Source organism: Solanum dulcamara, chromosome 4 (assembly GCF_947179165.1).
Source record: "Solanum dulcamara chromosome 4, daSolDulc1.2, whole genome shotgun sequence".
Lineage (NCBI taxonomy): Eukaryota > Viridiplantae > Streptophyta > Magnoliopsida > Solanales > Solanaceae > Solanum > Solanum dulcamara.
Genome location: NC_077240.1, coordinates 14,101,639 through 14,125,568, shown reverse-complemented (window position 1 = coordinate 14,125,568; position 23,930 = coordinate 14,101,639). Strand labels below are relative to the sequence as shown.

General features: G+C 31.3%; 2 protein-coding genes and 1 non-coding gene across 3 annotated transcripts; 1 reads left to right on the top strand and 2 right to left on the bottom strand.

The window, feature by feature from the left end:
- Positions 1-520: 520 nt before the first annotated feature.
- Positions 521-2,510, bottom strand: LOC129886444 (aspartyl protease family protein 2-like). Its single transcript, XM_055961136.1, has one exon. It carries the CDS (start codon positions 2,297-2,299, stop codon positions 839-841), a length of 1,461 nt encoding a protein of 486 aa, XP_055817111.1. The 5' UTR covers positions 2,300-2,510; the 3' UTR covers positions 521-838.
- Positions 2,511-14,677: 12,167 nt separating this feature from the next.
- On the top strand, positions 14,678-14,749 carry TRNAQ-CUG (transfer RNA glutamine (anticodon CUG)). Its single transcript has one exon. It is a non-coding gene; the product is annotated as a tRNA-Gln (tRNA).
- A 5,957-nt stretch (positions 14,750-20,706) lies between these two features.
- On the bottom strand, positions 20,707-23,488 carry LOC129886443 (transcription factor MTB1). The gene has a single exon (XM_055961135.1). The coding sequence runs from the start codon at positions 22,846-22,848 to the stop codon at positions 21,031-21,033; it is 1,818 nt and encodes a 605-aa protein (XP_055817110.1). The 5' UTR covers positions 22,849-23,488; the 3' UTR covers positions 20,707-21,030.
- Positions 23,489-23,930: the final 442 nt, after the last annotated feature.

Genomic DNA, 23,930 nt, shown 5'->3' with positions numbered 1-23,930 from the left:
TCATATTTTCTTATTTCACCGTTATTTCTCCAACCAATATATCCTAAAAATATGTTCATAATCACATAAAAATTTAATAATTACCTTTACGCTTTGGAACGAAAATTCATATTTTTCTCTCATCCTTTATTTTTCTTTTCCCCTTTCTTTTCTTTCTTTCTCCGTATTTTTTTTCCAACTTCTGCTCGTTTGTCACTGTTCTTTTTTTTTCTCAAACTAATTATATTATGTATTTAAATTTACAAACCCTACTAACTTATTTTAATAAATATGAAAAAAATAATAGAGTGTATTAAATAAATTAACACTTTAACCCACCAATTAAATTATTTATTTAGCATCAACCATTAATTAATTAATCAAATTATCGAATAGTCTAAAATTTCCGATTTAAATGTAGAAAAGGAATTTTTTAGGAATGAAAAATGACTATTTTCCAAAACGGGTCATTACAATTATAGTGGAACTTTCATCGGAGGAAATCATCAAAATTGTCCTTGCAGAAATTCTAAGAAAATCGAAACACAAAGAAAACAAATTAAATATATAAAGCAATGGCAAGTTTAAGCAGCGCCGCACATTTTGCAGCAACTATCAACTTCGCCCCATCTTTTACAGAACACACATTGTATTTTGAGTTATAAAATCTATACTAATTGTGACTACATAGTTGTAATTGGTTCTTTCTCTTAACCCTGTATTACAACATTAATTTAGCAGATTAATACAAACACACACTCTTCTCCTAATCCTAATCCACCCCAACCAAAGAAATCATCAAACATAATAAACTGGGGAATTTGGAAGCAATATTTTCCCAATTGAATGTGTCATCAATTTAAGCACAACCATGAGGAGCAAAGCCTAAGCGAGAACCAGCAAGATCAAACACTACCCTGAAACCTTGCTGCTGAATGTTTCCGATAATGGACAATCCACTCATAGTGCCTGCAAAAGCAAAGCAGAATGTACCATCACTGTCCACCGGAATCAAGTAGTTCGACGCCGGCAATGACACATCAGCTCCCCGGAAATGCAGAACCACAGTCGGAACCTTCACTTCCGTTTTCCCTGACAGATCGAAGCACGTATCGAACAATGAGAAATCTGGTGCTCTCTTCAGATCTCTAGCACCCATTCTGAAAGCGTCCCTCAGTGCTACGTAAGCGGGTCGGGTCAATCGGGTCACGGAAGTTCCTGAATCTACTATGACCCCACCATCACCGGCGGCGTCTAGCTTGAATAGCGACGGCCTGATGGAAGGAACCCTAGCGCCGCCGACGCTAATTCCGGTGAGCTCCACGTAGTAAAACGTATCTAGTTTGGGGTTACTGACGAGTGGGGTAAACACAGCGGTTCGAGAAACCGCTGATTCGCCGAAGACTAGATAGGATGGTCTAGATGAAGCGGACCGGTCCACAAGGCAGTATGAGAATTTCCGACCGAATCGCCGACCAGCTTGAGTCGGAAATGATAGTCTTCCCCGGCCGAGACCCAATAACCCGGCGGCTCCGACGAATAAACCTTCGTTATCGTGGCCGCATCCAAGGGCCACGTTGTTAACACGTGTACCCCTGAAAGTTAATGTTTCAGTTGAAAAATCACCGACGGTGAAAGAACCGTCGCCGTAGGAAACCTGATAAAGACACTTCTTGCGGTTACAGCTAGCAGAGTCCAACCGGCGGCACAAAGGCGACCCACATGAAACACCAAAGAAGGAAGACGATTTTTTCGGGTCAAAAACCGGGTCGGATTGAGTGTAGCATTTCTTGCAAGGCGAACACTGGATCCAAACGACGTCACTTCCAGTATCCAACACCATGTAAGCATACTTGGAAGGAGTACCAACACCGATTCTCGTGAAGTACTCTCCACTACCCTGAGAAAGTCCAGAAACAACAGAACTAGAAAAATCCCTACCACCAGCATGGGGCTTTCCGGCGCGTCGGCCAACTGTAATGTTAGCAGCGGCGAGGTCAGAAATTGCCTTAGCTCTATGAGCGTCCCGTTGGAGACGGAGCTTGAACAGAGCATGTGGCGTAGCATTGAAGGATGAAGGAGATGCTAAGTCGACATGATGCAACTGTACAGAGAGTGTGTTATCCGGATCCGGTTCGTACCCATCGCCGGAAAATAGCTGGGCATCGAAATCTTGGGACTGAAGTTGAGTTTGGGGAAGGGAGTGTAAGACAAAATTTTGGTATTGAAGGGAAGTGGAAGAGACAGAAATGGCAAAGAGGGGAATGACAATGGAAGAGAAAGTGAAGAGGAAGGAAAGGGAAATGGATTTTCCTTCCATTATTATTTTTAGAGGGGAGATTTGGGGGAAGGAAAAAGGAGGAAGTGAGAGTAGGAAGAGAGAGGGGGGCGTTGGGAGTATAAATAATGGTGAGTAACAGAGACGGTGGATTTTTGCCCTCTCGTGGGTGTCAACTGTACCGTAGCGGTGATGTACGTAAAAGAAAAGAAAAAAAACAAATTAGAAAAGGAAGGTTGTTTCTTGTTTGGAGTTATAATTTGGATATTTTTTTTCTTTTTCTACTGGAAAGTAATATCTTAAGCTAAAGATATGCATCTTTCTTCCTGTAAAGTGCATGTGTCTTTGTCTTCTAGTTAACACGTCCTATTTATTTGTATTCCATGTTCTAATTTACAAAACTCACTTTTTTTAACGTTAATTTGAAAAAAAAGAAATATTATATTCTTATATTTGATAATAATTTAATTTTAAAATCTCTTTTTCTTTTTAAAATTTTATATCAAGTTAAATTAAATAGAGAAAATAATAGATTTTGAGTTTATAATTGACAATTATCGATTCAGTGGGCGAGAGGCTTGTCAGATTCTTTCCAAAAAAAATTGTAATGATAATATAAAAAAAATACTTTTTTATTGTAAATATATTATACTTATGTGGATGTTTATAACCTCAAGATGTAACTACACTATTATATGTAGTAATCCGCACACCTTTATAATCTTCCCATTTGATCCTCCTCCACAACTTTCATAATTGATGTTTCCATAACTTTCATGATTAATGTCATAATTATGACTAACCTTTTGTGTGCTTCTATATAGCCCTATAAATAGAGGCATTAGAGTTCACTTGAATAATTGGAAGAATAAGAAAGCTCTCATCTCTCGTCTACTTTCTTACTTTATATTGTTACTCTCTAACTTAATTTCACAATAAAATAGACAACTAATATAAAATAACTATTTTTAATTAGAAATGCCCAATTTAAATTTGACTTCTTATCTTACCTATTTAGGAGTCACAATATCCTATAAGTACCGACAATTCTGCTTGTCGTAAACAAGAAACATTCCTCAACAAAAAACTCAAGTTAAAGGATTGAATTTGCCAAACACAAAAATATGAAGTAGTCAAAGTTTCGACAAGATAAAGATCTCTAGGCCACTTAAAAATTAAATTAAATTAAAGAAAATGAGTTTTTTATATCTTGTATAAGTAAAAAATTAAAAAGATTCTTTAGTAAAAAATAATAATATAAAACTAAAAAATTTATTCTCCCCCAAAGTCCAAACAATTTATAGTATTGTACTATAGGACTGATTATAAGTAATTAAGTTTTTGGTTTATATTCACTATGATATGGTAATTTGGTACACACCTACCAAATTAATCATTCAATTAAGCATAATCAATTGTGTTCCATAATCATTTTCCTAAAATTACTCCAAATGGGGCAATTAACCTTGCCGATCATTTCCATTTAAACTTTTTATCATCAATAAATCTCCCTTCCCTTGTAAAAATTTTGTCTCTCAATTTCATCTTGCATGTCCAACAATGCAACATAAACTTTCCTCTTTTTTTCTCTTCTAGACCTAGACTTTCCTATATTATTTATTTCCCTTTTTTTCATATAAATTATATGTTAGAATAGTGTAAAAGAAGATTTATTTGTTGTGAGGTATAAACTGAAAATTCGTGATCAACATGAATTGTGGTGGATGATTTAGATTTTTTTTATTCTTAATCAGACGTAATAAAAAAAATCTTGATAGGAGCATTGTCCTCAAAAATGAGTTCTGCAATGTGTCAATTTGAATTAGTCAGACTCAAACAAAGAAATGAAAACCAAAAAAAAAAAAAATGAAAATCTGCGGACTTTTAAAACACTTCTTTATTGAAAGAAAAATTTCCCCACTCCTTAACAGGATACCCGTTTTGTACATTTATTATAACCAAAAAATTTTATGCAACTTCTAACAGTATCTCCATACCCCGGCATGAATTCTTTGACTAAAATTGTCACTCAGTTTTTTGAGTAATGCATGACATTGTTTTATAAAACAAACAATTTTATCTGGAAAGTTTCTTGAGTTAGCTCCAGTGCTAGACCCTCTATTAATCCAGATCCAATAGATTAAGACATAAATAACAGTAATGTTGCAAAGAAATTAAGGATAATAGAGAGAGGTTTAAGAGGGGAAAAATAACAAACAAAAAGTAAACTAACTCCTAAATTCAAGCCACACTGACTCTAATAGTAAAGAGGAGCATTAGATATCAGAAAGACACTGTACTAACCAACAGATACCTCAAAAATCATAAATGCGCTGTCTTTTTAGACCAAATATTGCAATTTTGATGAACCGAAATCCAAGTGTATGGACATTTTTATTCATACTTATATCAAAGTTTCAATATAGGTTAGATTAGTTTGGTAGTTTGTCCTGCAAAATCAAGATGAGTAATTAACCTTTATAGATTGGCAGCTTTGATTTGCCAAAAAGTCTTAGATATGCCTAACTTGATAATAGTTCGATGAAGATATTCATTATTTTGTGTTCCATCGTTAAAAACTATAAACGTGTTGAAATAAAAATACAACAAATATATATAGTACTTCGTCTATTTCATATTAACTGAATTTCTAACATAATACACACATATTAAGAAAAATAATAAAGGACAAAATTTGAATCATATTTTCCTTCATTACCCTTTTGTTTAATAAACCTCGTAAAAATGATTAAATGTGAAATCATAAATACAAATAGTCACTTATTTGAATATGAAAAGTTTTGAATTCAAGCACGTATAATTAAGTATTATAAACCATCAAAATATATCAAAAAGCTCTCAATTAAATATGTGGCTCCAATTCAAAACTTTTAATTGCTATTTCGAAGTGTGATAATATTATTCCGCCCATGTCACTTTATTTTGTGGTTAGGTAGGGAGGCACTTGATACTGACTTTTAGCAAGAATTTCGTTGAGCATGATGGAAAGCTGACAATACTACTATTAATTTGCTACACCTTAATTATTAATTAAGAAAAGCTTCAATTTATAATTCACTAAACAGAAGTGGACCCCTTAGGCCTTAGCATATATTATGGTCACAAAAAGAGAAAAAAAAAGGAGGAACTAGACAATAATGGCAACAGGATTCTTCACCGCAAAGAGCAGCAGAATAATTAATTGCACATCACAAAGAGAGATGCCAAACAACATAACATCCCCAATGGCTTCGATAGCTCATCCAACAATAAAGACTGGTCCTCTAAAATCTAAATCAAGATATTTTATAAACGCAATAGTCACTACTAAAAAATACACTTATTTTTCATTGTCATACGCTAACACATTTTGACTAACGTATGGGTGATTCAAATCTAATTTTTTCTTCATGTGAAAAGTCAAGTATTTTCTATGAGATACAACAATAATGTGATATGGTAGAAGTTAGGTATCAAATTTACCCCAATATTGTACCTCGCCAGACATGTCTAGACTTAGCTTGTGCTAAGAATATATATATATATATATATATATATATATATATATATATATATATATATATATCGTCAATTTGGAGCAAATTGACCCGTTGGAAACTTGGACAAAATATAGATTATTAATTTTTGGTTTGTTGTACAACAAAATTCTCCTTTCTATATTTGTACACACTTTTACTCTCTAAAAAAGGATATATTTTTTGAGTTAATTAGGGGATTAAACACGTTTTTCAAAAATAGAATAATCAAATTAAAAATTAATTTTAAATTGGATGAATTTGATAATGGCCCATTACTTGATCGTCCAAGTTGACCCAATCTAGTCGATTCAATTAACCTTTGAACGAAGTAATACGTTCTATGAATTAATTCAATTAGTTTTGACCTTCCCAATTTACTCTAGCACACCCATATTGTAACACCCTTGGCATCATAAGTTGCTAGAGAAGTATATAATTGGGAAAAAGCTCAACTATGCCATCGAACTTTGAGAAAAAAGCTTATTTATGTCATTTTCATTTGAGAAAAGACTCATTCATGCCATTATTTGTTAACTGAAATGGAATAGATGAGCCAAACTTTTAACGGATGGCATTGATGAGCCTTTTCTCAAAGTTCGATGGCATATTTGAACCTTTTTCATTTTAAAAAATAATTTAGTTAATGACGTGGCCAAATCATAATTGACCACTTGTACAAAATAGTTTTGCAAAACGGAAAATATTTTTAGTTTACAAATAATGTCATGAATGAGCCTTTTCTCAAACGAAAATGACATAAATGAGCTGAACTTTTAACGGATGACATAAATGAACTTTTTCTCAAAATTCGATAACATATTTGAACCTTTTCTCTATATAATATGACCAAAATCTGAAGGTATCAAGCTAAGTATTTATCCAATAAAAGGGGGAAAAAAGTAAAAGAAATTTCCCTTTATATTAAACCACGTTATAGCGGCATGATAGACATTGGGATTTCCATTTTTTTGGTTTGCAATAGTTTGAAAATGAAAAGGACATAACAAAGAAAGAAACACAAAAGGGAAAGCAATACAACTTTGTGAAGCTTCAGCCAAAGAGCAAGGTATCTGATTCTCTGAAGAAAATCTGGACAGCTAAAATTAATTAATTCCAACTCAGACAAGTCCATGATGAGTATGGGGTCCCAATGGGTTCAAAAAATTATCGTAATTATACAAATAGCAGGACAAAGATGGTAATTACTATACAAACTGTTGAACCTTTTATATACATAATATTGTTTTAAGTTATGTAGTGACAGAAATGACCCAAAATTAATTTACGAAATATATGGCGTTTCTTGTATTTCTTTTTCTTACTTAATAACTTCATTAAATTTATTTGCTCTGCCTCTAATAGCTATGTCATGTTAATTTTGGTGATTCTGCTTTAAAAAATTCTTTCTTCTCAATTTATTGTAGTTCTTTTGTTGGTCTTTTACTAATAACTTTTTGATTTGGTAGTTTATTGACGAGATACATTTCTAGAAGCTAAAATATAAATTAAAACAGGGATGCAAAAAAGTTTGTCAAAGAAAGGTGTACATACATTAACCTATGCAGCTAAAAAATCAAATTGTGTTTATGGTCCCACCTTTCCACTTGCCCTACATGTGCTTAATTCCATAGAACAAATGTACTTATTGAATTCTATTTATTTATTTAATAAAAAAAATTCATGCATCATTCTTAAAAAGCACTAACGACGACCTATACCTCATCTAGTGGACTTGTCTTTTTGACATTGGATAGAATGTGATCATTTGTCTCTCCAACATTATATAATTCCCCACTATGCTGCTTGCCTGGACGAACGGAGCTGGAGCTTAGTTTACTGCTATAGAATCTTTCTTTCTCTTGAACGAGTATAAGGCTCTAAGCCTTTTAATTTGATTACGACTCTTAACAAGATAGCACTGATATCATCTCCCAGTGACTAGTAGGAGGTTTTCATCGATAGAGCGCAATTAGACCACAACTAAAAGAGAAGGACATTTCATGATACATTCTGTACGGATCTTTTACCCTTAGCTATTAGATTAGGCAGAAATATTTTATGTAGACCAACTAGCCTAGCAAAAGCGGGTTTCATAATGTCTTGAGCCTTGAGAGTGCTTGAGTTACGTAGCATACTCGGCGTCTGCAAGATGCTGATGTTAATGCTAAATTGAATATGATAATTAAGGGTGTTCATGGATCGGTTATTATTGTTCAAAATCAAACCAAACGAATTAAAATATACATCCATCAATTTGATTGTTATCGGTTACGGTTTGATTTGGTTCGGTTATTCGGTTACTAATCATACACAAAAATAAAATAAAAGATTCATTCAAAAGAGAAGAAAAAACAATAATTCATTCAAAAAAATAAATTGTATTCATGTCATTTTGGATCTTATAATTCTTATACTAGAAATTTAATTATGTTTAACTTCCTGCTTATATTGTTAGCTAATCCAATGTACTACACAACATAAACTTACTAAATAAAGCATAAGCTAATGATATGGTTGTACAATAAAAGAGTATTATACCTTACTATTTTAAATTAGTGTGTTGTATTTTTTGCCTAAAAAAGTATTCATAAAAAATAATATATTATGTATATATAATTATAAAAAAATATGTATATAATTTGTCGGTTCGGTTCGGTTATTTCTTCGGTTTTTTTGAACAAAAACTAACCAAACATTATCGATTTTTAAAAATGTAAAATCAAACCAAATCAAATAAAAAATTGATTTACTTGATCGATTTGATTTGGTTTATCTGTTTGGATCAATTTTTACACAAATCGTGAACACCCCTAATGATAATATATTCAAACAAAGGGGACTTCAAGACTTCCTTCTTCTAACTACTCTCTCCAAGTATTCCACTCTTGGATCGGGGACACCAAATGTTGAGATTGAATCTTTCGCTAATAGATTGTAGCTCAGTTTATTCAACCCATTCAGAAGTAGATGGCACCGTATTAGGATGTCCAAGAGTAAAGGGAGGGGAGATGTCTACTCACTTAAAATCGTTCATGATTTCCACCCGTGAATCACTACATGAAGGAGATTCTTTCAAGCTATAGGACTAGTCGAGAGCGATAGAGAATAAAAGGCTAGAAGTCGGATCAGATTTATTTCAAGATCGTATGTGTATGTTTAGTATACCCGTCATTTCAAATCAATTGAATGAATGCAAGCAGTGTTGCTCCCACATGCTTGTTCATTCATAACCAAAGCTCTTCAAATAAATCTCCACAGTACTTAAGCTTGATTCTTTAAAATTGTGAACTCCATTCAATTAGTCGAGCATAAGCTTTGCTCTTTTTCTCATGATATGCTTACCTTAACCCTTTAGGTATTTTAAGAAATAGATATCGAATTTATAAGCTTTAAATTTTGACTTCATCTCTCCTTGATTGTGCACCTAGGATATATGTGCTTTTAATCATCCTTGTCCTGCACATGTCATGAACTAATTTTAGGCCAGCAACACGTATTGCTCTCAATGCTGCTTGTTTTATTTCAACATTAATATCGTTTTATATGAAAAGGAAAATAAAAGAGACAAAATGTTCTAGAGCATTTGAGCTTTCCCTTTGTTGTGATAAAAAGTTCAAAATGACAAAATGTCAAGACTCAAGACAAATGTTTTATACAGCACAATAATAAAACTCTGGTTATTGGACTAGTAAAAAAGGGAAGATTGCTTACATAGAAAGAACAATTAGACAAAATGTTATTGGTGGAAATTCTTTACCCAAAATAATTCAAAATTTCTTGGAAAAATTATCTATTTACGCATTCTTTTTTATCATATTTTCTATTATTTTCTACCATTCTAAAATATTACAAAACTCCCTCTTTTTCCCTAAAATCCCATTGATTCGGATACATAACTAAAATTCAATTGATCCGGATACATAACTCCTCAACTCCATTCTACACGTTTCTCATTCTATTTTCACTCCCTCAATCTCAATCTCTTCTTATTTTCACTCTTTCAATCTCGTCAGTTATTTCCCTTAATTTCAAAATTGTTCTCTCTCTGGTCAATCAATATCAATTTCCTCGAGTTCTTTCTTCACTATATTTTAGTTCATTGATTTTTTGTTCTATATTTTTTTTTCATATACAAAGTTTTGATACATATGAATGACGCTTCTTCTTTCCTTATTTGAATTACCAGTTAGCATCACATAATGTTGGTCACGTTTATGATTCCAACGACGATAATTTTGTTAAAAATAGATCCAAACAATTGCATAATCCATTATTAATGAAGAATCAGAGTGTGAAGAAGTCGAAGTCAAAGAAGGACATACCTTCGACTTCTAAAGTAAATGTGGAAAAAAAATATCCCAAAAAGGGAAGAAAAGTTGGATCTACCATTTCTCGCCCTACAATACCTAAGGTATAGATTTCTGGTGTATTTACTTTATGTTGACTTCTAATTTTGTCTATGTTAGTTGTTTCAATGTTCTGATATAATACGCATACAGGAAGAGGACCATTATGCAATGTATCATGTTTTGAATTCAATGATTAGTCGAAGTTGCTGGTGGCTCCGGTAAGGATTTTGGGTCGAGTCCATGGATGACGCCATTGTTGAAAGTGAAAAAAAAGCTACGGGAGTAGATAAAAAGCAAAGGAGAAAATGTAAAGAATTTCTTCATCATTTTTTTTTGCTTTCAGTAAACCAGATTGTTGATTTTTTAAAAATTTTTTGTTGTTATCTTTTTTTTGATACATGTGGGTTCAGATTTTTAATGTATCTAGTTATTTTTGTTTCTTAAATTAATGTATAATACATTCGTTTCAATATTATGATACATTGCAATTTTATCATGCATAATTATCGTGTTCAAATATTAGTTTTGATAATAAGCTTAATTTATTAAAATACAAATTAGTATGCATCATGTTCATAGCTATGTATTTGATACATAACTATTACAAATTTCGTTATCTTTTATTAAATTACATACACCCAAACTTATTCGACAAGAAAAACTATGTATTTGTAGGCATTATCAAATATTATAGTTGATACTTAAATACTAATGTTTTATAACAATATCAGTTTGCATCATATTCATATTTATGTATATGATACAATATTGATAGAGCAACTCGTTGATTTTTTTTTTTAATTTTTTATTGTTAATCTTTTTCTGATATATATGAGTTCTGGTCTATTTTCATATCTCAATTTGAGTGCCTCATGCCTTAAATTTTTTTCTGAAACATAATTATTACAATTTGTATAATTTATCATATATTTATTGTTGTTATGTATTTGCAGTCTTTAATTTTTGTTTAAACTTATTTAAATTAGAAGGTTATGTGTTTGTACACATTACCCAATAAATACATTTGATACATAAATCTTAATGCTCTATAGCTACAACACTCTGAATCAAATTAATTGATATGTACATAATACATAATATATATCAAATTTAATAATTTTTAAATTTTATTACATGTATCATATACATATCAATTCACTACTGTGTTATGTATCACACACAAAAAAAATGCTATTGAAATAATTACATGTATAAATGTACCTTTTATAAAATACGAATTTCTCAAACAAAATAAGATACATAAATAGTAATGTATCATGCACTAATTTTTTGGGCATGATACATAAATTCAAATTTATTCTAAATGTATCCGATACATAGCAACTACCACACAATAATCTATCAATTTCAAACCTAACATCTTGTAAGCAACAATTACTTATTTAATATATCTAGTAAAAATATAAAACTAAACAATTTAAATAAAATAATACATAAATAGTAACGTATCATGATAAATCTATCCATCTCGAAAACACAATTCAGAAAACGATTACTCAGCATTATAAAAGCTATGGATGGTCCATCAAATCTGTGTATCTTTTCAGCCTTTTTGTCTGTTGTATCAATGCATAGCGGATGCATTGAAAATTCAAGTTTTTGTTTCTTCACCTCAACATACAATTTTACTCCTATGTCATTCCTAATTATCATTGGAAATAAATTACATCTATGATGTATCGGATCTCCAAAAATTTTCTCAACTCATTGATCTCTAATTCAGTTGCAATGGCTAATTTGAGATCCACAAAAGAAATTATTTGCCCATCAACTATTTCATCACCTTTATATCGTTCACATCTCATCTCACTTTTCCATATTTCGAAATATCTCAAAAAAATAGATATATTCATCATGTATCATCTGTTGTTTTTGACTTTTTTAAACTTGTTACGATTTGTGAGAGAATTGGGGGAAAAATTAAATTTTGAATTGTTTGAATCTGTTATAATTTCGGAGAGAATTGAGAGAAGAAAATTTAAAATTTGAATTGTTTGAATCTGTTATAATTTGGAAGAGAATTGAGAGAAGGAAATTTGAAATTTGAATTGTTTGAATCTATTACCATCTCTGGTTAGATTGTTATCAATTTGTTTTGCATAATTTATGTAAATTTTCATTTTTTTCCCTTTTTAGTGTAACAGCTTGTTACATTATGTATCTGCAGTAATGTGTCCGGCGTGTGAGTTATGTATTCAAAAGTTGTAAAAATAAAGAGATTATTGTAATTAGAAAAAAGATAAGGATAAGATGTAATTTGCTTATTATATTATGTGATTCCTAAAAATTTTACAAATTTATTTATTACTAAAAATGGCCATTAGGCCCATCTTATTGCAGCCTAAGTGCATTATTGATGCTTCTTCTCTTCAGCCACTTTGTCTAATTTGGTATGGTTGCTTTATTTGAGTGAAAATAATATTAAAAGATTTAAAATATTGAGAGGAGCATATTTCTAAAATTTGGGATTGCTTAGAGAAGATTTGAGATTGTCAAATTGAAAAAAAAAATCAACTTGTTGTGGAAGATAGATTTCTGCAATGTATAAATATTGTATAAACAGCGTCTATGTATATATATATATATATATATACACACATGATTATATACTATTTATACAATATCGATACGTTATAAATACATGCAATCATTTTTGTTGAAATTCTTTTTTATCATTTTTTACAGTTAAATTAGAATCCCATTTTTTTTGGTCACCTGTACAGTAAGCCCTTTATAGAAGCATTCGGGTCACGACGAATTGTTTCAGTGGAAAGACATGGAATATTTCTCTTAAGTTGAGACTCTCCCCTATCTGGGCCTTAGCCCAAAATTCTGTAAAAAGGCTAGTTATTTGTAAGACTTGCTCAATTGGAAAAGGTCGCTGAGAATGGGCCATCACTCTGGACGAGTCCAAGAATGGGCCATCATTTTTGACCCGAAGGGAGTCCATTACTTTTCTTTTTGGACTTGAAAACGGGAAATAGCCTCAAAAAGATCTAAACAGAAGTGATCAAACGAATCATCAATATACGAACGGAACGGATTTGATAATTGAACTAACGAATCATCAATATACGAACGGAAAGGATTTGGTAATTGAACTAGTACATATATGATCTGGATTGCAATTTATACCACCTTTTGGACCCAATGTTATGAGGTACAAAAGTACAAATATCAAATGGTTAGTCAGCCCATTATCTTAAAGTAAAAATAACAAGGAAAAATTATCAGAAAAAACACTTTTTAATAAATAATTATTAATTTTAGCGATACTTTTTATTTATTACCATTTATAGCAATGTATAGTAATATTATGATATATCTACTATGTATTAAAAGTGAATTATGCATGCAATATAAATGTATTATAAGTGTTTTAAAATATATTATACTTGTTTGGAAAGAAATTGACACAATGTATTATAAGTGTATTAAAGTATGTGATAAATAAATTATCCATGAATAAAACTTGTATTATATGAGTTTTATAAATTATTCTCACTAATATGTATTAAAATTGTATTATAATTATATTATAAGTATTCAGTAAAAAAAATATTATTACTATAAATAGTAAATATTTTCTTAATGTAGTACATTTATATAAATTTCCCAAATAACAAATGGTTAGTTAGCCCATCATCTTTCTTGTAACCTTAATGGTCTCTCATTTCTTGCTTTTCTAATTGTACATTAGGTTTGGCAATCAATATCACATAAATTTTACATTCATTTATGAACCAAAAAAATTAGCACATCTAATATTGAATACTCTAACCTAATATTTAAATCATGATCATGAACAAGTACATAAATATTTTCCTGAAAGATAAGTGAATATAGAACGTTGGATTATCTCGTCGTAAATATCCTTGGATTTTGCATAAAAAAATGTAACCATCATGTAACAAGATAGAGGGATAACCTTGATGTGTTCTCAAATACTTTAAACCCATGTTGGAGGTCCTTACAAGAACATACAACAACTATACTTCAATTTTCAAAACACGGATCAAACTTTATGCGTCGTTGTCTTTAGCTGAGTGCTTCAATTTGTGATCTCAAACCAAGCCATTGACGAACCACGAAGCATCTTTCAAGCCTCTCCACTTTGAAAATAAATAAGTAGTATGAAAAATTTATATTGAAATTATTTCTCCTTAAAAGTTAGTTTCCTATTTTTTTTTTCTTTTGTAGTTTTTTCCATTTTTAAAAGAAAACAATGTCTAAAATGGAAGGTTTTTTTTTTCTTCGTCTAGTTTCTCTTTGTTCAATGCATTGTGAAACAAACTCTCCTTCCATTTCTATTGATGTAGCAATATTACTAGGCGTTACAAACTATTTGATACATTTTCATGAATTATATAATTATATAACTTGTGAGAATTTAACTTCATATTAGCATTTAGATATTTAATGTGATTTATTCTGTACAAAAATTACTAGTCAAACATTCACTCAACAAAATTAAATTTATAATAGATATAAAGCAAATGTGTCATCCGTTTGGTTCCATGGTCTAGTGGTTAGGACATTGGACTCTGAATCCAGTAACCCGAGTTCAAGTCTCGGTGGATCCTTCATTTATTTATTTTTATATATATTTCTCCTTTAGCGTTTTCTACTTGGCTCGTTGTAAGCAATAAAAAGAAGAGCAATTCTCAAAAGTTCTAGTAGCTCCATTAATATTTTTTTAAAAAAATAAAATTAACCATATATAGTTCGTATGAAGAAATTAACCATAGAAAAATGGAAAAATTTAAGTTTGTGCACCAAAGGAGTTGATACAAAGGGGTTGAGGTATTAGTTATGCATGTAGTAGTTTTATAGGTATTGAATATTGATTATGCAAATATTAGTTATGTAAATAGTATTTACTTAGGATTTAGTTATATAGAAATTACAATACAAAAATTATTGCTTATTTCTAAATTAAGGTATTGAGGGGTAACTATGTAATTTAGGTATTGAGGGATTTCTACATCTCGGACTTATATATGTATCTTGTTAAAGTTGAAAAGACTGAAGAAAAGACACTAATTAATTGTGAAAATAATTTATAGTTCTTTATCTATGACGTATTATAGATTCGCAAAGGAAAAGTACTGAAAGGAAACATGATTGATTTTCCACTCAAATGCGCGTTGATTTTGCTTTAATAATCAAGTAGAAAAATCATTATCATTAAGACTTATTTCTGCAGTGTATAATTCTCTGCTGTTTGAACTTTTTAGGTAAAATCAATAAATTATACTAGGAGTATTAATAACATGCATTTCATTCTTGTAGTTGGTAGTACGTTTGATTGCTTCAATTGAGACACTTATTTTACGGAACCTCTTATTTTAAAGCCAAAAAAATATCATATCCAAATCTAATTGGCGGAGACCGCATAGGATGATGTTCCTTCTTTCACGAGAGCTTCCTTTTAATCGGTTGAGCTCCGAGTACCCAACTCCGAATGAAAATAAAATAAATGTCCAAATCTAATTGACATATCAATTATGAAAAAAAAAATTCTTCTCCTTAAGAGTTAGTGTTATAATGTTATATGCAACTCTAAGGGGTTGTTTGGTGTGATGGATAAGCGGAGTTAATTTTAGAATAAATTTTTATTTGGTTACAAAATATGGAATAGCTTATTTCAGAATTAATAATTAATACTGAAATAAGTTTTTTGGGTGAAATAGTAATATCGGGATAATTTATTCCGGCATAAAACATGTAAAATGACAAAAGTATCCCTTTAAACCCCTTTATATACATCACTTTTCACATATATATATATATATAGGTATATTCACATTATTTTTAATATCATGTATAATAACATTCACAACCTTTACCACTTATTTTTATGATAATTCTTAGTATTTTTTAATTAAAAAATTACACTATATGAATATAATTTTTATTTATGAATATATTATAAATTGAATTTATTTAACTTATTTTTAAGTTTATTTATATTTTAAATATATTTTAATTTTTTCTACTACTAAATTACATATTTTTTCATTAATTTTTTTTTCTCAAACGAAAATGACATAAATGAGTCAAATTTTTATCAAATAACATATATGAGCCTTTTTTTAAAGTTCGATGACATATTTTAGCCTTTTTCAAAACTAAATAAGGTGATGAGTATTTTTGTAAAGAAATAACTTATTGTTAGAGATTGCACAATGCATATTTTTTTTTGAATACAACAAATCGAACAATCAATAAGAAATAATCCAGCATAACTAATCTCAAAATAACTTAGTTCAATATAACTAATTTCAGCATAACTTATGTTCAAATCAAACGACGTAAGAGTATAATATCATTTTGTCATTAAGCCTAGTTTAAATTAAGTGAAATAAAAGTAACGAAGTCTTTTTCTTGACTTGGTCGATCTGGCTGCCGACTTGACCAAAACAAGTTATTTGCCTAATTCTTTCTCATCGAACAACGCATAAAACGTTTTTTTTTTTCTGTCCAAAATAATAACACGTCAATGAGAATTTCTTAGGAAAAGTATTGTGGAAATTGTATACTTTTATAAATTAAGTCAAGTTACAAAATCACATGTGGGAGGACGCGATTTTCTTTATGCCATTCCACCATTATTATTTTACTTTATAGGTGGAGTAATAAAAAGTGTGGCAAACATAAATTTAAATAACAATAATAAGAAGAACAATAATAGAAGCTACAGGGGATAGGAAAATACTTAAAAAGAAGTAGGATCTTTCAGGAACAAAAGCAGAAGATTTCAAAATTGGAGGAAGGCATGGGCTTGATGGGCATTTAAAAAAGAAGAAGAAGATGAAGCTAAAATAAAGGGAAAGCAAACTTAAGGTGTGCCACAATTATCCTTATTTTATTTATTGGAAAGCTAGAAATTCTCTTTATTTTAACTATATGAACTTGGTGATATTGTTAAGAAGGCTTTGTTTGATTTCTAGGAATATAACGATGCTTTGCTAATTACATCAGTTTTGACTTGCGTGCCTAATAAAATTGAGAATGGGAACTATGGCACGAGATGGGATTATTGTTTTTACAGTTGCAGGCCTGCACTTGGAAAAGGAAAAGGCAAGCATTGAAATGACGGCTATGGATAGTTGTTGTCACTTGCTTCATGCCCTTGACACTCCAATTCAATTTGTGGGGAAGACCATTACCACTGAAGCACTAGCAATTCGAGAAACATTATAAAAAACATTATAAAATGACTAGTCAGAATTCTGATTTTTCAAATTGGATTGTACAGGATATGTGAAAGAATCTTACAGACATATATAACATATTATGAAGTAATATATATAAGACCGTTCTTCTCGAGAAAAAATTATTGAAAAATTGTACAAATAAGTTAATATTTTAAAAAAATTAAGCTTTTTAATTAATACGTTCACAATTTTTAATGAAAACTTTATCTCTGTCATAGATAATGTGTTTTGTTTTTCCAATGGTGTATTGAAAACATGATTCATCATTTTATAATCAAGACTTATATTTCTTTTCATTTCTTAAAGCGCGTGTGTTGTCGATAAAAGATGTAAACATTTCTTTTGTGTTTACTTGTTCGTCTTCATCCATCGCTATTGGCTCCTCTTTAATTTCTAGCCCTACACTCTCTCTTTGATTGCTGTAAAACGCTTTGATTGAAAAATAATATTCCTTCTGTCTATTTATACTTATTTAATATTAATTTGACATATTTTGTAAGAAGTAATAAATAGAATGATAATTTTATTATACTATTATTCTTTAAATACAACAAATTCAATATTTTGAAAAATGACTGTAGTTAATAATAAAAATAAACTAAAAATTAAGTGCTAAATCATCTCTTAATTTTTTTAAAGTGAACAAATAAAAATAAACATCTATATTTTTTAATATAATGGAATTAGAAAATAGTATCTGGCTATACACTTTTTATTATGGAGGAAATATTTTCTTGCTTACAAATTTTGTTTCTTTGACAACAAAATAGTTTGAATCCTAGTAGAGCAGTGAGCATTGAAATATTTGCTATTATTGATTGGTACAGAGATATTTTGCACTCATCAATTAACTCTCTCTGGTCCATATTGAGTGTTGTTTTAAATTTGAACATATCTATTAAAAGATCTATTCAATCCTAAAAAGAAAGTACTATCTTTATTAATTTACCCTTAATTAAAGTAGTACCTAATCTCCCATCTCAACTTATTTATCCTGATTTTTAAATATAGTTATTTTAAATTGTATTTGTCATTTTAGAAATTCAAGACAAAATTAATTATGTTTCCGTTTCACCCTTATTAATAACAATTAACTACAAACATCTCAATATGACACCTAAAGAGAATAAGTATTCAATAAAAAAAATGAGTTTTTTAAGATATAAATAAGTGTAGAATATTTTTCATTTAAACAAATCCTTCCTAATTAATTACTTTTTAGGGCGTGTAAAACAAAAACACACCAAATAGCTTGAGAGGGGGGGAGTTATTTAAAATCACCTAAACACCACCAAATAGTTTCTTGTTTACATAAAAATCTACTCATCTTAATAAGGGTAAAAAATTAATATATATATTTCTATTACTTGAAACACCACTAATTTTAGATCAAAATAAAAAACAAAAACTCCACCTAATATGTACAAAAGGGGTAGTGAATTGAGGTCACTTACTGTAGATGACACTTTTTTAAATTAAATAAACTGTGACTTTAAGGAGATTTAAACTAGTCCACACGCATTTGACTCCAAGTTGTTGTTGGAACCAACATAGGTCTGTGGTGCATGCAAAAGTGAGACAACTTCATACTTAATTAAGAATTTCGAATTCAAATCCTGAGTTAGATAAAAATTTTGTTGAAAGCGTCACTTCTAAATAGGCCTTACAATGTCTGATCCTGATTTAGTTAGAATTTCAATAAGAGCTCGGAACACCGGACAGAAAACAAATAAAAAAAAAAGTTGTGGCTGGTAACTGTTGTACTTCACAGTACAGTTGCTTCCTCTACAAGAAGTCAAGAATGTTCTCATCATTCATTCCCACTTTTTGATTTCTCAGCCAAGTTGTCTCTCTTCTTTTTTGCCCTTCACCTTCTCCCTTCTGATTTCGTTTTTACCCTTAAAATTCACAAACTTGTTCTAAGACACTTTCGGAATTCACATTGTTTAACGAAAATATTCCAAAAGTACAGCTATATATTCAAAGCGATCTCATTTTAAAAAGAAATGACACAGAGAAAGATAGCACATATTATTTGACACATGTATAATGATAGATGATGTCTGATTGTGGTGATTCTGGATAGTTATTGATGATTAATTATAATTGATAGTTAACGATAGTAATAACGACCGGCTTGGGGTAATTTAGAAAAGATATGGCAAAGTTAAATAAAGAGTACTATATATAGGGAGTAATATTTATTGAAATATAATGATAATTGTAAATAATGGCTAATAGTGAAAATGGATGCATGGATAGGGATGAAATGCCAATTTTACGGAAATTCTTGAATGAATTGCATCTTAATAATATTAAAACTTTGTTATAATCATTTAAATCTATACTAATTCATTAGGTGATCATTTTAAAAGATCATTTACTGATTGAGATCTAAATGACTTCGATTCCAGGTTTTAAAAAAAACACAATTACATTTAAGGTAAAAAATTCTCAGGCAAGATCGTACGTGTTCTCTGTGTTTTTTTTTGTTGGTGTTGTGTGTGTTTGTTTTTCCCTTTTTCCTATTACAAATTCTTTGTTTCCTAAATGCTTTATCTTTTTGGAATTTTACTATATGTTGCTTTCTGGAAATGTTCACAGATACCTCAACAACCTTCGTGGGCAAAAGCACTAAAGAGAAGGAAAAAAAACAAAACAAATAGCAACTAAAGTTAAGGAAAACAAAATAAATTATCTGCCTAATACTGTATATTAAATAGCAGAATCCCAATTTGAAAGTTTGGAAAAAGCAAGTAGAGAGAAAAAAGAAAAAAGACTAGGTACTATTAATAATGGTGAACACGTACTAATTGTTGTCGTCATATCTAAATGCCCACTGTAGTTAACAGGTCTATAGCCAAGCCAAACCAACCCCATATTCAAAACGTTGTGGTCACTTTCTCCTCTTTGAAAACTATTTTTTCCCACTTTGCCACTACTACCAACTCTATCCTTCACATGTTTTTGTCAAGCTCAATAAATACTCTACAACAAACACACAACTGTACCCCAGTTTACTCTACAACTAAGACACAAACTGCAGGAACAAATTCTTCTAACTGCTCCCTTTTACAGTACAATAATATAGTTCCAATACAATTCTTTAAGCAACAAACTTTTGACTGAAAATACAAAGTTATCATGAACTGGCCACAATACAACATAATACTAGGTTAAGAGGAGTAAACAAAAATCAATCTATCAATAAACTACACGTTAATCCCAAACAGACTATATCAATCCCCAATGTTAACAAAAAATTAAGATCACAAAACCGTAAACTAGGATTCTCAAGAAGGAAGGGGAAAACATAGATTACATCAAGAATTCTAATAAATTAGTTTCTATATATTGTACCTTCTTTGCACATCTTGGATCTTAGATGATATAAATTGTGAACAGTACAAAATAATGGTATGCTAAAAAAGGTAGTTAAGCTTGCAATTAGCCTTGCTTATGATAGAACATGTATACTACTATAGACAGTCACAGAAAATATGCTGCTACTTTGTCAATAGATAGTTATTTTCCACCTATCTCGAACTGATGTAATATACGAAAATCTCTGCAGAAAAAAACTACGATATGGATTCTTCACTACATTTTTATCCCTAACAACTATATAAAAAGACATGATACTGCTATTGCCCTACCGGTGAAAGTTGCCTTAGCGAGTTTGATTCACTGGAAAATGCAGCCAGCAACTTTTCCTTTGTCAGCTGTTCAGATCCACTAGACTTTAGGACAAATGTGTGATATACAGTACCATTCCCCGCAGAAAGTTTTGATTCAACAACGTTGATTTGTGCCTCTTTGAATGTTTGGATGACTCGAGATATTGGATGGGTTTCCAGTGAGCTGCTCACCCTTACAATGACTTCATCATTGGCAGCTTCTATGTTGATGTCGGGTCCTCGGATTTGAATCTCTGAACTCGGGCTGTCTTCTGAAGCCATTGCTTCCCTTGAAGTACCTCCTAACCTCAGCTCCCTCTCAGATTCCATATCTCTTAGTTTTTTCTGCAGCTCAGTTATGTAAGCAATGGCATCTCCTAAGAGGGAGGCTTTGTCCATCTTGGAGATATTCGGAACAACAGCTCGTAAGGCATAGAACCGCTGGTTCAACTTTTCCCTCCGCTGCCTTTCTGCCTCTACATGATTGAGGGGCTCTTCCCTTCCGTTGGCTGGCTTTCTTCCACGTTTTCGAGGCCTCTTTTCATCAACTGGGCCTGCACGGTCTTCCTTGCACGAAGCTTCAACATCTGAATGTTCAGACTCAACAGTGTGTACTGGCGAAACAATGGGTCTAGAGGTTGCTCCAGTGAAATCAATTTGCATTCTAGCAGCAGGCTTTTGATGTTGATAGTTGTTCATACGGAATTCTTCCCTTCCACCATTGATTAGGTTGTGTGCTGGGGTCTGAGGACCATACAACTCCACAGGCTTTCCCGGTTTCACATTACTGAATTGAGCCCAAGAAGCAGCATTTAAACCATTCCGTGCGTTCACGAATGGCATCCTGTTACCATTTTGGTAGAGGTCCCATGGCCTCTCCTCCGCTTTCCTAACAGCAAGTTTTTCCCTAAAGTGAGTACCCAAATTCAAATCATGCCCAAATATCTTAGGATTTCCATCTGTTCGTTCAGTAACAGCGCCCGAGTTGGAAAGGCGAGGATTGTTTCCCTCTTTTTTCTCAGGTACAACTGCTATACCTGCTGCTTGCTTATCCCTAACAAGTGGTAAAAACGACGAGAAGCATGATTTTATATTCTGTAATAGCTCCAAACTCTCCGGAATCGATCTCACTGACCCAAATTCCACTACTCCTACATCAGTTGGAATCAAAACAATAGTTTGCATACCAGCAGACTTAGCTAAGAAAGATCTAGCGCAATAATCTAGAGAAGATGTCAATGCATCTGATAACCACAGATGTTTACCGGATCCAAAACACTTCCCCGGACCTCCCTCTCCTCGAGGGAACGAGAAATACATCGAGGCAAGGAAGAACATTTCAGTATCAGTAACTCTATCTAATCCAAAAGCATAGTTATCTTCATCTGTTCCACCAAATAACATATGCAACTTTTGAAGGACCCTTTTCCTCATCCTTTGTTGAGCCTCATCATCAAGGCTTAGATTGAAAATCCTTTTAACTTCATGCTCCTCTCCTTCCCTAGGTTCTCTGCAACACCCATCCCCCCACCCTAGCACCAATTCCCCTGATTTAGACTGCGAAATTTGCCAAAAGATGGCGTAATTCCAGCTAAAATTAGCGGCGTTTGGGCATTCCACAAGATCTGAAAGCTTATTCTGTAAATTCTGATCATTCCCTATTGCCATTAAAGAACATTCTGCCGAAACAGAGCCAGACATCAAATATTCAAAAGCTTCCTTTCCCAAAACAGCTGCCACCGTAGCCTTATCCTCACCACTCCACAACATATTCCCAGTAACCATATCTATCTACCTACTAAAATCCCTTCAACTACAAAACACCCAAAAAAGATTCCAAATTTTATATTCCTAGATGAAACAAAAAACTAAAAAAGACAATTCTTTTTTTTTCTTTTTCCAAAGCTTCAACCTTTAACACATTTTACAACACCCATTAACCAATCCAAAACAAACCCATCTTAACTTGATTCAAAACAAATTGATCTTCTTCTTTTTATTGAACACCCAATTATCCATACCTCAACTTTCAGATCTTAAAACCTTGGAAATCTAAAGGGTATCAGTAATTATAAGAAAATACCCAGAAAAGATACAAACTTTGACATAATAATGCATATATATACATATGGACAAAAAAAGAAGATTGGTTAAAAGCAGGAAAAAAATACACACCAGTATCTGTGCAATTGCAGTCAAGAAACAGAAACAAGCAAAACTTTTGAGCTCTGGAACAAAACTGATGTTTTCTATTGGGAAAATTATTATAGTTTTATCCGAATAAAGAAAGATTGATGGTTTTCTCAGAAAAAAAAAGAGAGAGAGAGAGGTGATGTCTTCTCTATTTTCTTGCAAAGTAAAGAGAGAGAAGTTAGGGGGAGCAAAAAATTTGGGTTTGTTCTAAATCCCAACTGTATGTGTGTATACTATAGTTAGGGGGTTTAAATGGTTAAAAATATTTAACCATGGTTGGGTTAAACATGAACATGCTTTTTAGTGATTGGGGAACAGTCGCCATTGAGTAATTTTGTTTACGGTTTTCTTCTCTTTTTTTTTTTTTTAATCTAATCTATGTAAAAGGAAATTTTACTTTGACACGTGGTTAAGAAAGGATGAAAAAACATGTGCATACTTTAAATAGGACCTATCTTGATTTTTGAGATGAGATTTAGGTGTGTTTGGTTGAGAGATTTTTCTATTTCATTGGTCGAAATTTTTATAAAATATTTTTTTAAAAGAATATAGATTAATAACTTGTTTGACTTAACTTATTTTAAATAGCTTATAAGCTAAAAAAATTTTGTTGTAGGCCAATTTATTTTTTTTGATTTATAAGCTGAAAACAACTTATAAGCTGTTTTTTAGAT